We start from the raw sequence: 16,999 nt of genomic DNA, 5'->3' as shown, positions 1-16,999 counted from the left end.
AAGGCTTGGTAGAATCAAGACTTCCAGGATACCATCAGGCCGCAGCAAAGTTATGAAAGCAAAGATATTTCGACTGGAAATCCACTGAAGCCACTCAAAAGCTCAGTGGGAAATCATTCCACAAACAATTTATTTCCTCAAGAGATGGGATTGTGAGAGTTCTCAGAGGTGATCTCAACCACCAGAGACAACAAAGGTTGTTGACCAGAGCACTTTTCAACCTCTCAGCTGTGGCATGAAATTCAGAAGAGGAATTACAGGCACTCCAGGCTGTCTGCAATAAAGTCAGTTCCACCTTCTCCAATCTCAGCAGCCCTGCCATGCCCTGCCATGTCCCCTCCACTCTGGCAAAACCACACTGGCTCAATTTCCAAGATGTGCTTTGTGCTTTCCTGCCTCCTGCTTTTGTTTATGACATTTTCCTTTTTCCTGGAATGCCCTCTTCATCAAGCTCTGTCTATAAAAACACTTCCCTCGTCTGCAAAATAAAGCCCAGTCCCTCTCCACTGACACCATCCAGAGCCGATCTCCACCCTCCAATCTCTTACCTCACGTGTTGTCTGTTCCCCTCTCCTAGTGCGTGTCACATCCCCACTTTGATAACTGCTTCCACACAAGTCTGCTGCCCCAAATACCTTCTAGCCTTCAAAGAGCCCACTTTTGAGACAGAGTCTTTTTCTGTCGCCCAGGCAGGAGTGCAGTGGCATGATCTCGGCTCACTGTAACCTCTGCCTCTCAGCTGTGGCATGAATTCAGAAGAGGAATTTCAGGCACTCCAGGCTCTCTGCAATCCAGTCCTGCTTCCACTTAACAGAGGACATTCTTTGCACACGGCAAGGACTCAGTAAAGATCTGCTGAGTGAGTAAGTGATATCAAATCCTTGAATGTTCCACTTGGGGAAACAACAGAAACCATAGCAACCAAATGTCTGAGAGTTGCATTTGTTCCCACTGGGGCATGGAGTCAGGACTCTTCTCAGGGACATGCCAAGGACCACTCTCTCCTGAAGAAGAGGCAATAAACCTAGCCTGCCAGGCCTACCCAGGGCCCATAAGAACAGCAGGGTATACTGGAGACTATGAAGTGGCTCTGTGAAATGTCAGTCTGGCAACCCACAAGCTCGGTGTTCATAAGAACAAGACCATAAGGGGAACTGACCTTACAGGTTAGTCCATCAAATAGGCTTTTTTTTTTTAAATGTTAAATACTTGGTGTTGGCAAGTAAATAGGCTCTTCCACATATTTCTGGTAGAGATATAAATTGATACCATTTTTCTGGAAAGTTGTTGGTTGGTACACATTAAAATCATTTAAAAGTTTGTCTCCTTCCACTTATATGACCGTATTTTTAGGACTCGGTTTTAAGCAAATTATCAGAGATGCAGACAAAGACTTAGATATAAGGATTTCATTAGTATGTTCATTGCTATGTCATTTACAACAGAGGAATGTTGGAAACCACGTAAGGGCCCAACAATAGAAAAACAATTGGATAAATTCAAGTTCATATTTATGATGGAATTTTTAAAAAATTTTTGTAGAGATGGGATCTCGCTATATTGACTAGGCTGGTCTCGAACTCCTGACCTCAAGCTTTCCTCCCAGCTTGGCTTCCCAAAGTGCTAGGATTATAGGCATGAGCCACTGCACCCAGCCATATGATGGAATATTGTGCAGCCATTAAAATTATAGCTTTGAAGAATTTGTTATGACATGAGGAAATACAAACCTATATACAATATGAGCCCCAAAATGTTTAAATATATGCATAGGTGTGTATATGTGTGTGTGTATGTGTGTGTGTACCTGTGTATACATAAATATATCCAAATTTAACAATGATTATCTTGGGAAGACAAAACAATGAGTGCATTTTTAAAATACTTTTCCAGTTTTTTCACAAGGGGTTTGTATAATTTTATAATCAGAACACAATCCTTTAAAATCTTTAAGAATAAGGAACGACAATTCCAGAGCTGTCTCAGATTCACTAGCAGAGCCTGAGGACTGAAAGCAAAGTAGGCATGTAAGTTATGTGTTTTTTGGGGGGATGTAGAAAAAGATGTGAAAATGTCACTGAGTGCTAACTACAGTTATGTTTTGTGTGCCTGGAAATAGAAAATTGACATCTTAACCCAGCTCATGTGATGTTAGAGCTGGAATTACCTTGGAAATGATCACAGCTGACCTTGTAATTTTCCAATGAAAATAAAATTGTAGCCCAGAGGAAGAAAGTGATTCACGTTTACACATTAATTTTATCTTTACTTTCACATCCTAAGGACAGTAAGGCTGCATCTGCACACTCAGGATCACAAATCCAGGCATCAAGAATTGTCCTGGGGGATGGGTGCAGTAGCTTACGCCTGTAATGCCAGCACCTTGGGAGGCCGTGGCAGGAGGATCACTTGAATCCAGGAGTTTGAGACCTGCCTGGGCAACATAGTGAGACCCCATCTCTACAAAAAAATAAATAATTAACTGGGTGCAGTGGCACTGTCTGTAGTCCCAGCTACTTGGGAGGCTGAGGTAGGAGGATCCTTTGAGCCCAGGAGGTCTAGGCTTTGATGAGCTGTGATCACACCACTGCACTCCAGCTTGGGCAACAGAGTGAGATCATATCTCAGAAAACAATGAAAAGAATTGCCCAGGGCAATGGACAACTGGCTTCACAATCAGAGGTAGCCAGGGGATTTTTAAAAAGGATCCTGTATCAATAATCATACTTGAAAGTACAATTAAATGGCATGGACATCTTTTTCCTCCACTCCTTCAAAGCACGCTGTGAACTTTCCAACCTGCTTCTAATCCTGGTTCCGCCATAGCAAATTATGTGACCTTGAGGCAGTCACTTTACTGCTTTTAGCCTCAGTCTCTTACACTATAAACCAAGGATAAGAATCTTTTTTGGCCTACCCTAAAGGGTGTTACTGGACTTTAATGATGTGACAAAATTTAAGAAAATTTTGCTCCACAAAGACATGCTATTCTGAAGAAATATTGATGCTTTTACACAGCCCATGTTTTTATAGATCACCCTGAATTTCCTGAAAGAAACAGAGTCATCATTTTCTCCTTGAGGAAACAAGGTCATCATAGCCCAAATGGAAAATGCACTCAGCTAATTTCAGGAAACCTTTTTCTTTGTTAATGAACCATCTAAGACCCAGAATGTCCAGAATTCTGGAGATGGCTTCCTGCTCCCTGCTTTTGTCCTTCTCTTTAAGGGATATCAGGAGATCCCAAGGCCTCTTCTCCATGCCTTCTCTAGGCTGTGCTGGACTCCTCCATTGGGATATCCTCCAGTAGTGGTCCTTAAACTTTAACATAATCAGAATACAAGATACACAGTTAAGTCTGCCTATCTTGAATATGCAGATTCACAGATAATATATTCATTATACATTTGTAGCCTAAGTACGTCCCGAATATTGCATGGGACATACTTATGCTAAAAAAAAAAAAAGACAGAAAAGTATGTATTGTTTGCCTGAAATTCAGATTTAACTGGGCATCCTGTATTTTTATTTGCTAAATCTGGCAACCCTAATCAGAATCACCTGGAGGACTTAAAACAGACTGGTCAGGCATGGTGGCTCACACCTATAGTCCCAGCACTTTGGGAGGCCAAAGGGGGAAGATTGCTTGAGCTTGGGAGTTCGAGACCAGGCTGTACAACATAGCGAGACCTCACCTCTACTAAAAATAAAAAATTAGCCAGGCGTGGTGGCACGCACCTGTAGTCCCAGGTACTCAGAAAGCTAAGGTGGGAGGATCGTTTGAGCCCAGGAGATCAAGGCTATAATGAGCTATGGTCATGTCACTGCACTCCCACAGAGCAAGACTGTGTCTCAAAAAACAAACAAACAAACAAACAACAAAAAAATACACGCAGATTACTGGGCCCCATTTCCTAGCGTTTGTGATTCAGTAGGTCTGGTTTGAGGCTAGAAATTTTGCATTTCTAACAAGAGTGCAGGTCTTGCTGATGCTGGTGGTCTGGGTACCACAGTTTGAGAGCCCCATCCTGGGAGAATAAGAAAGGGAGAGGAGAATGCTTACTGTAATTTCTGTAAAAGCTGTAAGCACCACCTTTGGGCCAAGGGTTGGACCATGTATTTCGTTTGCTCTTTCTTATTTAATGCCCACTGCAGTTTTGTGAGGTTGGTATTATTCTGATCTTCATTTACAGATGAGAATAAGGATCAGAAGATTGAAGTGACTTGCCCAAGGTCTTATAGCCAAAGGTGACTCAAGTCCCAGGGGCACAGGGAGAGGCTGTGGCACACACTGACTTTCTGGTTTTTCCCAGGACATTCCCTTCTGAATGTCCCTGAAGGGGTACAGTGGGGTGAGAACCTCTTACCCATCCCACTGTAAACTCAGGAATGGCATGTGCTCATCTGTGTCATGTTTTCATATTCCTTCTTCACCTTCTCAGGAACTTGTCTTTAATCATGATTAGTGTCTCTCTTAGTAAGCTCTCTTTTCACAGAGGAAGTTTGAAAAGATTTAATCTTGGACCATTGCCATCTCAAGGATCACACTTCCTGGATTGGGACAGAAAATCAGATGGAGCTCCTATATTCAGAGTATTTTATTTCTGAGACTCTAGTAAATATTTAGGCACAGGCTTTGTTCCAGAGTCATCACAGTCTCTATTTACTCAGCCAACTCCTATTCCCATGGACAATGGTCCTCTTTCACTCATTACCTTCATGAACTTCTCTCCTTGCCCAAAGAAACAAAGGGGCAAGAAATCAGGAAACCACTGACATTTTCCCACCAGTTTTTGGCACAAAAGCCAGGTGAGGTCTTCCATGGCATTTAGAGGTTAAGGAGGCTGAAGACCAATCCATCCTCTCATCGAGATGAGCCTATCTTTGGAATCACCAGCAATTCAGGGTCACTCACTCAAAGCACCTGATCTAAATATACCATCTTGGCCGGGTACAGTGGCTCACACCTGTAATCCCAGCACTTTGGGAGGCCAAGGTGGGCAAATCACATGAGGCCAGGAGTTCAAAACCAGCCTGGCCAACAAGGTGAAACCCCGTCTCTACTAAAAATACAAAAAAATTAGCCAGGCTTGGTAGCACAAGCCTGTAATCCTAGCTACTAGGGAGGCTGAGGCAGGAGAATTGCTTGAACCTGGAAGGTGGAGGTTGCAGTGAGCCAAGATTGCACCACTGCACTCCAGACTGGGGAACAGAGTGAGACCCTATCTCAAATAAATAAATATATATACCATCTCTACCCCACACTGGCCCCCTTTCAGTTTTTCAAATATCCCAAGCTTCTTCCTACATCAGGGCCTTTGGCCATTCTGTTCCTTCCACTTGGGTTACTCATCCCAGAATCTTCACATGGCTGGCTCCTTCTGATCATTCAAGGCTCAACCTGAATGCTCAATCCTCAGAAAGGCCCTCTTTGAGCCTGTGTTGAATAAGGAAGACCCTTCTCCCTCCCACTGAACCTCACCCTTGACTCAAATACAGTTTCTTCTGAGCACTTAACTATTATTGATAATTTTACATATATTTTGTAAGAATGTGAGGGACATACACACACACATGCACACGGATATATACCAGCACCTACATAGCATCTGGCACATAGTAGGTATCAACATGCAGTTGTGGAATGAGAGAATATTACTACATAAATAGATGAATGATTCAATTCACAGCTTAAGGAGGAGAAGCTGGAGATGAGAAACAATTACTATTTTATTTTTTTTAGATGGAATCTTGCTCTGTTGCCCAAGCTGGAGTGCAATGCTGCGATCTCAGCTCACTGCAACCTCCATCTCCCGGGTTCAAGCTATTCTCCTACCTCAGCCTCCCAAGTAGCTGGGATTACAGGCACCTGCCACCTCGCCCAGCTAATTTTTGTAATTTTAGTAGAGATGGGGTTTCATCATGTTGGCCAGGCCGGTCTCGAACTCCCAATCCAGGCGATCTGCCCGCCTCGGCCTGCCAAAGTGCTGGGATTACTGGCGTGAGCCACCGCACCCAGCCGAGAAACAATTATAATGATAATAATCATGATAGGCATCCCTCAGATAGCATTAACTATATAGTGTCCTAAGAGATTTACATGTATTAACTAATTTAATCCCAGATATATTTCTAATATGAATAATACAAAGAATTCATTTTAACTGATAGTTTCACCACCTTTCTGCCAATTCCAACTTCTACCAACCAGAAATACAGATTACAAAAAAAAGTATTTTTTTTCTCTGTCTACACAAGCACTAATCTGTTAGAAAATTCTGGCCATTCTCCTGACTCAGCCTTCCGAGTAGCTGGGACTACCGGCGTGCCCGCCACCAGGCCGGCTAATTTTTTGTATTTTTAGTAGAGACGGGGTTTCACCGTGTTAGCCAGGATGGTCTCGATTTCCTGACCTCTTTATCCGCCTGTCTCGGCCCCCCAAAGTGCTGGGATTACAGGCATGAGCCACCGTGCCCAGCCAAATAATTTCTTAATAACTCCTACAACACTGCAAGGTTCAAGAAATTCTCTTGCCTCAGCCCCTTGTGTAGCTGGGATTACAGGCACGTACCACCACGCCTGGCTAATTTTTTTGTATTTTTAGTAGAGAAGAGGTTTCGCCATGTTGACCAGGCTGATCTGGAACTCCTGACCTCAGGTAATCCCCCTGCCTCTGCCTCCCAAAGTGCTGGGATTATAGGTGTGAGCCACCCCGCTCGGCTGCTCGTGTCTTTTTAGTGCTGAATGTTGGATATAAAACGCTTTAGGAATAAATGCTTGGTGCCGCGAAGTAAAACCAGCACTCAGGCAAAAGTTTAATTTTCTCAGCAAGGCAATTTACTTCTGCAGAAGGGTGCCACTTGCATCAATCAAGATGGCAAGAGCATAGAGAACAAAGGAGACCAGGGGGTTTTTATCCTTAATACAGTCCCTATCTCTGTGTCACCCCCCCATGGGCTGGGGTCGGACCGCACAATCTGAGCTGACCCCATTGGCTACTTGTATATATTTTTCTAAATATAAAAGGGGAGGGGGGACGTGAGATACAGAGGTGGACTGTGTGAGATGTGCAGTTTTTGGGGGAACAATGAGTACAGGTAACCAAGGGAACAGATGTGAGTTATTGATTAGAGCTGACGGGAAGGGGGTAGGCTGTTTACAGTAACTAGGGGCAAGGAAGAAAAAGAAAGTTGAGTCTGAGAACAAAGGATAAGGAAGTTAATAGGTTAAACCCTTTGAAGACAAACTCAGAAAGACTTATTGTATCTTATATGAATAATATTCCATTGTCTGAATGTATCACCGTTTACCTAACCATTCACCTCCTGAAGGACATCTTGGTTACTTCCAGGTTTTGGCATTATGAATAAAGCTGCTAAAAGCATCCAAAAGAAAAGAAAAGAAAATTCTGGGAAGGCAGCCAGTGAGAAAGGAGAAGCCAGATGCTTAGGTACTAACTAGATGGCAGGGACTTGGTTACACATCAATCAATTGATGCCTAGAAACACCAAGAATACATGGAGTGGTGAGTGGCTGTGTATTAATCAGAGAAGCTCCTCAGAGGAGAGACTAAGCTACGAAGAATGGGAGGGAAGTGGTTCCACCAAAAAAAAAGAGAGAAGGATGAAGGGGAGAGAAAGAGGAAAAGAGAAGAGAGGGGAAAGAGAAGGAAGAAAGGGAAGGAGGGAAAGAAAAGGAGGAGGAGAATAAAAAGGAGGAAGAGAAGGTGGAGGAATAGGAAAAGGAGAATGAGTAATAGGAAGAGAAGAAAAGGGAGGAAAAATAAGAAGGAGGAAGAAGAGAGAGCAAAGCAGACACTGCTGTGATAACCTAGAAGCTCCCACCCAAAATATGCCAATGGGGAACTGCCAAGTTTCGCAAAACCTCGACTCAAACTGAGAAAACAAATGGCCTGAGAGTGAGGAAACATAGCCACACCAAACTTTACCAAGAAGTCCAGTGTGGGCTGAAATTGGGAACTCTGATTAGGGCTTGCTTTTCCAGTTTTACTCCCATGAGCCTAAACAACAACAATTTTTCTCTGTGCATAAAAACAGAAATTTGGAGCACTGCTGGAGGCAGGCTTTGACTTAGACCCAGCACCCTCGTAACCTCCTGAATTCTTACCACTGTCTATACTGTGTGGCTCCTGCACCAGAGGCCAGAATATAGACTCAGGCCTCAGGTGACACCACCAAGGGGGACCAGCATGAGGGTCTGGGGACATGTCCCTCTTCTCCCTCTTTTCTCTTTAATTCAGCCCATATTTGTCAAGTGCCTTCTTGCAGTGCAAGGCCTTGGTGTTGTGAGGCCTAAAAAAAATTAAGAAAAGCGTAGGCCTAGCTCTCATCACAGGGCACTGGGATAAATAAGAGCACATGCAGGTAAAAAGCAAGTAGAGCAGGAAGAGAGGGCCAAATGGACCTGGGCCAGAAGAGGCAGGAATTTCTTCCCCCAGGCTTATGAAGAGTCAAGTACTTCTCTTTCCTTCTCACTTCTTCCTGGAGTGCATCCCTGCCTCTCTCATGTCCAGTTGCCTGGTTCCCTCTCTTCCTCTCCAATTCATGAGCTCCCCACCCATGTATTGGGACTACCAGGTTTTTCTAAGACACCCTTTGGCCCCGCTGGTGACATCATAAGTGGCTGGACTTTGATCTGATCATTAGGTTTTAGAAACATAAAGATAAAATCAGATATATTTTACCCAAGAGGACTTGAAGTTTGAGAACCTGTCCTCTTTCTTCAGGGAAAATTTTCATCAGGGTCTCTGGTCGGCCCCAGATGAAATAATTTCTTGGTTTTCAGACCAATCTTTAGGCCACACCAATTGGCCTCATAAATTTCCATCTCAAAAGACAAGGAGAAAGAGACCTGAATAACCAGAAGATCAGAGGAAGTCTTAGCTCTATCATTATCTTGTGTAAACGTGGGCAACTCATGGGGTTAATCATCATCTTCACTCTACTTACCTCACTAGATCATTGAGGATTCAATCAGATAAGTGATATGACAGTCCTTCAATAGGTTTCAATTGCAAAGAAGAACAAGAGCTAAACCCGAGGGTTTAACGTGTGCCAGGCTCTGTTCTGAGACTGTGTGTGTGTGTGTCCTCAAAACAACAAATCTGGCCCTCCACCTATTTTTGCAAATAAAGTCAGCCACATCCATTCATTCATCCATTTTCCTTGGATGTTTTTGTGTTACAACAGCAGAGTGGAGTAGTTCTGACGGAGATTGCATAGCAGCAAAGCCAAAATATTTACTATCTGGCCCTTTACAGAAAAAGTTTGTCAACTATTTTGTTGTTGTTTTGTTGTTGTTGGGTTTGGGATTTTTGTTCTTGTTATTTTTGTTTTTTTTGGGGTTTTTGTTGTTGTTGTTGTTGTTGTTTGAAACAGGGTCTCACTCTGTCCCCCAGGCTGGAAGGCAGTAATGCAATCATGGCTCACTGCAGCCTTCCCCTTCCCAGATCAAGCGATCCTCCCACCTCAGCCTTCCAAGTAGCTAGGACTACAGGTGCACACCACCACGCCCAGCTAGTTTTTAATTTTTCTGTAGAGATAAGATCTTGCTATGTTGCCCAGGCTGGTCTTGAACTCCTGGGCTCAAGCAATTCTCTCACTTCTGCCTCCCAAAATGCCTGGATTGCAGGTGTGAGTCATTGTGCCTAGCTGAAACTTAGAATTTTAGTCCTGGAAGAGCCTTTGAGATTCCTTATCTGACCAGCTCCACATTACAGAGGAGACTCTCAGAGACTCAGAGATTAATGAATTGCCCAATGTCACAAAGCTGGAACAAGCCAAATCCTGTGGCTCCTTGTGCAGTTCCCACTCCCTGCCCTTTGGAATTTTTCTTTCTGAATCTAAGGGAGCTGCTCCCGTGGAGCTGGCTCTGCCAGTAGTCCTGGTAGGTGTGATCAAACTCTCTTCCAAAACAAGAGTCTCTCACTGGGCTGTGTACCTGGGGCCTCACTTCTCGGTGTAATTTCTGCTGCCAATAGCCAAAGAGTGGGGAATTCCCCTTTGAAGCTCAGCCCCTGAGCTTCACAGCTTTCCTACCGTCGCATCTCCACACAGACAGCTGTGAGTGAAACGTGGCAAACCCTGGTGCCACATAAAAAGGGAATCCTGGGCCACCAACCAGCCCACAATTACATAAGGTACAGTTTCATGGTTTCATGTTACTCAGATGAGTTGCCTTGGCTTGCCTCAAGCATGACTCAGGCTTCCGGGGACCTCCCAGCCCGGATCCCTACGTAAACTGACTCTTCTTGTAATTTCAGTCCTGGAGTCCTTGCTCCTTTCCTCTGATTGTCCCTTGCTTCTATCCTCAAGCCAACACACAAACTGTTTTTCTCTCTGGGCCTCATTCAGTTTTCAGTAACAGAGTCTGTTTCCAGAGTTTCTGAATCTTCACCTGTTTCAGGTCATAACCACTCCTTTCAAAGCCCCCTAAACCCCAGGAATGCCCAAAACCAGTCTCTCCTCTATCCAATATGTTTTCAGACTTTATGAGCTCTGATTTTCTCCTACTTTTCTTGTGGGTGACAACCCAAACCCTCTCTGTCTCAAGTATATCAACCCAGGTCAATACAAGTTGTTCCTTCTTCCAGAAGCTTCTCTGCTGCCCACTCTTCCTATGTCACAAAGCTACTGGGATAAAGGCAGATGGAGGGGCAAAGGGCAAGTGAGATGTCAGCAGTGGACAGCCTCTGACCCCTGTGATAACGTTCCTTGGGCCAGCGCATTTGAGAACTGATATTCTGGTTATGGATTTATGGACCAATGATAGGCTTTGAACCAACTTTGTATTTTATTGAAGGACTCTAAGGGTGATTTATTTAAAGGCTATTCCCTTACTACAAGAGATTAAGGGTGCCCAGGAGACCCGATGAGCATGAGACTCACTGTCAAGTATCTGGTTGGGATCCTTGAATCCTAGAATCATCACCACCCAAAGCCAAGAAGAAAATGAGTTCCTAAAGGGAGTATCAGTTAAGCAGTTATGCAAATAGCATTTCAGAGAAAACTTACCGGCCACCACACCATACTTCGGCCTGCCAGGAAGAAGCCTCCAACGGTCCCACGATTGGTGGAAAACATAGCCTGAGGAGAAAAGGGTCAAAAATGTAATCGAAAACTAGAAGAGTGCCCTTGCCAACCAAAAGGACATACCTCCCCATATGTGCACCTTCTTCTACCCACTCCACTTTCTGAAACACTTTCACATTCCTTCTTCCCCTGCAGCCTCAAAAGACTTAGATGAAGGAGCCAGGAACCTACATTTGACAGACAAGGAAACTGAAGCTCAGAAGATACATACAGCTTACTCTAGAGCTAGTGCGAAATTAGCTTCCAGTATCGCTTCCAGCAAGTCACTCCACCTGGATCTGCTTGCTTGTCTGTTAAACGGCGGGAATGGAACTTTTTATGCCTTTCTTACAAGCATATTGAGGTGCCTAATGAATGCTATATTTATTTTAGCCTCCTGAGTAGCTGGGATTACAGCCACATGGTGGCATGTGCCTATAATCCCAGCTACTCAGGAGGCTGAGGTGGGAGAATCATTTGAGCCCAGGAATTCAAGACCAACCTGGGCAACATAGCAACACCCATCTCAAAAAAAAAAAAAGAAAAAGAAATACCATAGTTTTAAAAAGTACCACATGGGATGTGAATTATATCTTTGTTACCAGAAAAGTGAAAAAATGCTCTAAGAATGCAAGGCATTTGTACTAAATATTAATTAAAAGACCAGACAAATTCAAGTCTTTCCTCTCTGAGGGTATAGGTAGCAGGTTGCTGGAATCATCATATATATATATATATATATATATATATATATATATATACATATAATGATTAAAATATATATATATATATTTTAGACAGAGTCTCACTCAAGTCACCCAGGCTGGAGTGAAGTGGCATGATCTTGGCTCACTGCAACCTCTCTCTGCCTCCTGGGTTCAAGCAATTCTTGTGCCTCAGCCTCCTGAGTAGCTGGGACTACAGGCATGAGCTACTACGCCCAGCTAATTTTTGTATTTTTAGTAGAGACGGGTTTCATCATATTGGCCAGGCTGGTCTCAAACTCCTGACCTCATGTGATCTGCCCGCCTTGGCCCCCCAAAGTGCTGGGATTATAGGAGTGAGCCACCGCACCTAGCCAATATATCATGACTATTGTATTAGTATAGGGGAAGGAGAGGACTCTGTCAGACCAGGGAGCCAGGAAAGGCTTACAGAGAGAGCAGTATTTCAGCAAATCTTGATGGAAGAAAGAGTGGAATTTTAATAGAGAAGAGGGAGGAATGTGGTAAGATTCCAGGAACAGCAGATCTAGAGGTGGAACCTCACCCAGCGTGGAGAAGGAGAGAATGGCGAACAGTGTTACCTGGTGAGCCTGGCAGAGGCATTTGAATGGAGAGAGTGGTGAGAAGTGGGGCAGAACACCCACTCTCAAACGCCAGGCTAAAAAGTGCAGACTTTATTGCATAGGCAGTAGGGAGCCACTGAGGGTTCATGAGGAGAAAAATGACATGTATCTTCAATATATGATGACCAGCTCCTCCCACAGATCCCTTGGGATGTTGCCTCTAAACCTTCGGATTATTTCTGGTCCAGCTCAGACCCAGGGCCAGTCCTCCAGCAGAAAATGGGGTCAGCACCTCTGTTCCTGGCCCCTGGCCATCTTCCCTCTTCTTCTATGATTGGCTTCTCTCAGCGGACACTTGCTAATAATGTTAGTAGCTGATAGTGACTTAACCCTGTCAGAGGTGGCACCTTTTTTTTTTTTTTTTTTTTTTTACATGGAGTCTCATTCTGTTGCTCAGGCTGGAGTGCAGTGGTGCAGTCTCAGCTCACTGCAACCTCTGCCTCCTGGGTTCAAGCAATTCTCATGCCTCAGCCTCCCGAGTAGATGGGAGTACAGGCACACACCACCACGCCTGGCTAATTTTTGTAGAGACAGGGTTTTGCCATGTTGTCCAGGCTGATCTTGAACTCCTGATCTCAGGTGATCTGCCCGCCTCGGCTTCCGAAAGTGCTGGGATTACAGGCATGAGCCACCACGCTCAGCCGATGTCTGCATTTTCATAGGTGACCACTGAGGCTAAAAAGCATCACTATTCCAAATCACTATTGCAAAGGCATTAACCCCTGATGGTGACATCTCAGGCACTTAGACACTTGTAATTTATTCATCAAACATGCCTGAGACAGATAACATTTTGCTAGGTGCTCAGTCTGCAACGATGTATTGAACTTAGTCCTTTAGGAAGCAGGGCCATTATTGTGTCCCATCAGTCAACATAGATTTCTTGAGCACCCCCATGTGCTGGGCAGTACCCGGGAGAGCATGGCTTGGGTCCTTCTGGACTCCTGGCAGGGTTCTTCCTCCCATAGGAGATACTGTGAAGTCCTCTGTAGTAGTTTTTTTGGGAATAGCAAGAGACCTAAGAATCAGAAAAGGTAGCTAAGGGCCAAAACAGAAAAAATTCCCAAGGACCCAGTCTGTAGCAACTGACCAAAGAAAGCCATTCTGAAGGTCACTGTGAAGTTGAAGAAGATTGATATCCCCAGTTGGTCTCAGAAATGAAGAGCTTAGAGGAAGAATATGAGGGCAGAGACTAGAGTGGGGAGCTGAAATAATTCAGGAAAGATGATGGGGATGGACAAAAGGTGAAGAGAGGTGTGTATGCACCAAGTCTTTTCTTCTCTGGAATTTTCATCCCCTCATCTATGCAAGCCCAGACTCTACCTATTCATCCTTCAAGGCCCCTCAAAATCCACTTCCCCCATGAAACCCTACCTGACACTCCCCCATGGAAACCTCCTCCTTCCCTACAGCCTCCTCCCTTCTCCAAAAGAAAGTCTGTGAACACCCAGATGACTTCACTTATGCCTTGTTCACAGCCATTACAATTTTTTTTTACTTTGTGTCACCATATTACAAATTTTTAATTTCACATAATGCTTTGGGCATAATGCTTTGTGCACAGAAAATCATTGTTCTGTGAGCACGAGATGCTCAAAGGAGAACTTTAAAGTTCCAGACACCACTTTGTAAACCACAGTGTTAACATTCACCTGTCCACTCTACAACTAGAAGAGAATGAACTCACAACTCCAAGCTGCTGGGGTAAAAGAAGGACAATTACTGACCTACAATGTTGTGGTTTGGGGTTTACTTGGGTTCTATCTCCACGGAATACAAATATCATTGAGCAGAAAGGAAGAACTTTAGGCCTCTGTCCAGATGAGGAACAGCTTAAGAACCTGAGGATGTTGGGCCTGGAGAAGAGAAGCCTCAAATGTGGCCTGTTGTCTTCTGAAATGTAAAGTGGGACAGACGTGATGCTTGGTGTGACCCACATAGGACACAACCAGACAAAATGAGAGAAGTTCCAGGACATCAGGTCTGAGCCCAGAGCCAAAAAGGAATATCCTCCCTGTCAGAGCTGTCCAGAGATGGAAATAAAGCCACTTGGGAGAGTTTCTACTGAAAGTGTTCAGGTGAAGGCTGTTGACAGCTAGTCAAGATGATTTTGTCAAATGATCTAAAGAAAAACATCAACTTAAAAAAAAAAAAAAGAGCAAAGGAATTCAGCACCACCACCACCAGGACACTGTCACAACAATGCAATGATAGTAAGGACCATGGAGAGAGTATTCCCAGAAAGACAAGTGTCTTGGGGAGTGGGAAAGGTAGAACAGTGGAAAGAGCATTGGCTTTGGCATCATAAGACATTGATTCTTGTCCCAGCTCTGGGACTGATTCGTCTGAATGACTTCTGGTCCCCCTCTCTGATCCTCATGTGTAAAACAGAAAGGTTGGGCTCCCCTAAGGACCATTCCAATTCAATCATTCAATGATGCTATCAGTTCAAATGACTGCATAAGACGGGTCAGTAAATTTTTTTCTTTAAAGAAAAAGGGCTTGATGGTAAATACTGAGGCTTTGTGGAATATACAGGGTCTCTGCTGCAAATTCTTTATATTTTGTGTCATTATTTCTTTTTCACAACCCTTGAGAAGTGTAAAAACCATTCTTGGCTTATGGACCATACGAAAACAGGCTGTGAGACAGATTTGGCCCGTGGGCCAGAGTTGAACAACCCCTGGCTTGAGGGGATTTCAGGATAGCTTGATGAACCCTTCCAGGAAGAATAAGGTCAGAGATCCAGCTTAAAAGGATATAAAATTCCCTAAGAAACAAACTGATAAGTGGTGAAAGAAAAATGGAAATTAACTCTGAAGAAGTAAGGAGCGAAATCCTAAAATATGATTGGAGGAGGCAGAATTGTAAAAGAACAAAACAGAACCAAATAATGTTGGAAGACATGGAGAAGGTGACAGAGGGACATTGACTGTGTGGGTCTTTTCTAAGTTGAAGAAACACAATGGGCCTGGACCATTCTGCCTGTGCAGCCCAGAGATTGTGAAGCAGTCAGAATGGCCACCCCTGAATCAAGCCACTCTTGCCACTTTAATAGCAGACAGAGGAGGATAAACTGGAAGAAATCCAACGCATTAAATGACCAGGGTCCAGAGGCACTGTCTAATGGGGGAAGATTAAACATAGACAAATACTAAACAGGCTATTAAGTAGCATTTAGCAGGACAAGTGATACTGATTCACAGATACTTGAAACATGTAAACACCATTTAAAAAGTATAAACACCTACTGGACTGGCAGGGCTAAAATGAGATTGGTTAAGAGAACCGATATTATCAGAGATTGTCCGGGAAACACGCAGTACTGTATAGCCAGCAGATGATGGGCTCACACCTTGGCTCCAGCACTTATAAGCTGGGGTGGAGTGCGAGGAGGAAGTCAGTCACAGTGGCAGAGTGCCTGGTACCATAAAAAATCAGGAGTCAAGAGATCTGAGTTTCAGGAACAATTTCATCTATTGTAACCTTAGGCAAATCACAACCACATGAGGCTTCAATTTCCTCTTCTGTAAAACGGGGATTAGCATTCTGGCCTTCCCTGTCTTGTGGCTTTTGTAAAAATACACTACCCACCTGACCACTGCTGCCCATTTTACTTAAAAGGATAAACATTGTTCAGAGCCCAGATCATACCATTGAAGGTAAATGACAACAGTAGTTTTTTTTAATCCTAGAGTCCATAAACAGCTTTCAGATTCACCTCTGCGTATCCTCACCACAACCATGGGGGAGTCATTAGAATAGATAAGAGTGTACCTATTTTACAGTTGAGTAAACTGGAGGCTGAGGGAAGTTACCCAACGTTGCATGATTTGAACCATGTGAAAGCCAGTAGTGAACTTGAGTATCCTGGCTCCTAGTTGGTCAGTTTCCACTATGTCTGGGAAGCTGAGAGTATTGAGGAAAAGTCAGCCATACTGACCCCATGTGACTCTTGGGAGGCATTCTGCCACATCTAGTTTCTACAATTCCTTTGGGGAAGGGAAAAAAAAAAAAAAAAAGACACTTCCTTTTGTCCCTGAAAAAGCTCTGTGTCCACAGAAGTATTCATGCCTACCTCCCTCTCCTCTAAGTCAAAAGAGTTCAACACAATCATCAGCTAGTACAGCAGCCTCCCTGGGCTTATCACCTCTACCTCCACAACAATCACGAGAGTGGCTGGAACATCTGCAAACTTTTTAAATATTTTTTTAATAATTTTTTTATTTGTTGTAGAGACAGAGTCTCACTATGTTGCCCAGGCTGATCTCGAACTCCTGGACTCAAGCAATCCTCCCACCTTGGACTCTCGAAATGCTAGGATTACAGGAGTGAGCCACCACAGTCGGTCCTGCACACTTTTCAAACATCTCCTCCTCTAGTTGTTGGGCGTGCCACAGTCTGTCATAAGTGAAATGTCCATGTTCCAGGTGGCTGAGAACAAGTTTCTCTGGTTTGTTGTGTCCCCAGTGTCCCAAAAGGAGACACACACTTCCCTCTCCCCAGTGCCAAGTCACCCCCAGGTCTTCCTCCTCCTCCTCCTCCTTTTCCACCCATCTTT

General features: G+C 44.1%; 1 protein-coding gene and 1 long non-coding RNA gene across 2 annotated transcripts in view; one reads left to right on the top strand and one right to left on the bottom strand.

Moving 5' to 3' along the window:
* Positions 1–16,999, bottom strand: part of SLC5A1 (solute carrier family 5 member 1) — a 70,549-nt gene that overhangs the window by 52,848 nt on the left and 702 nt on the right. The window contains exon 2 of the mRNA XM_024239879.3: positions 11,034–11,105. Within this exon, the coding sequence (XP_024095647.1) occupies positions 11,034–11,105 (72 nt within the window). The remainder of the gene's footprint in view (positions 1–11,033; positions 11,106–16,999) is intronic.
* On the top strand, positions 2–16,877 carry LOC129052645 (uncharacterized). Its single transcript, XR_008517736.2, has 4 exons — positions 2–284; positions 690–1,166; positions 6,605–6,658; positions 16,675–16,877. It is a non-coding gene; the product is annotated as an uncharacterized LOC129052645 (long non-coding RNA).

The sequence above is a fragment of the Pongo abelii genome, chromosome 23, assembly GCF_028885655.2.
Source record: "Pongo abelii isolate AG06213 chromosome 23, NHGRI_mPonAbe1-v2.0_pri, whole genome shotgun sequence".
Lineage (NCBI taxonomy): Eukaryota > Metazoa > Chordata > Mammalia > Primates > Hominidae > Pongo > Pongo abelii.
The sequence above is the reverse complement of the archived record's forward strand: the minus strand, read 5'-3'. Positions and strand labels throughout refer to the sequence as shown.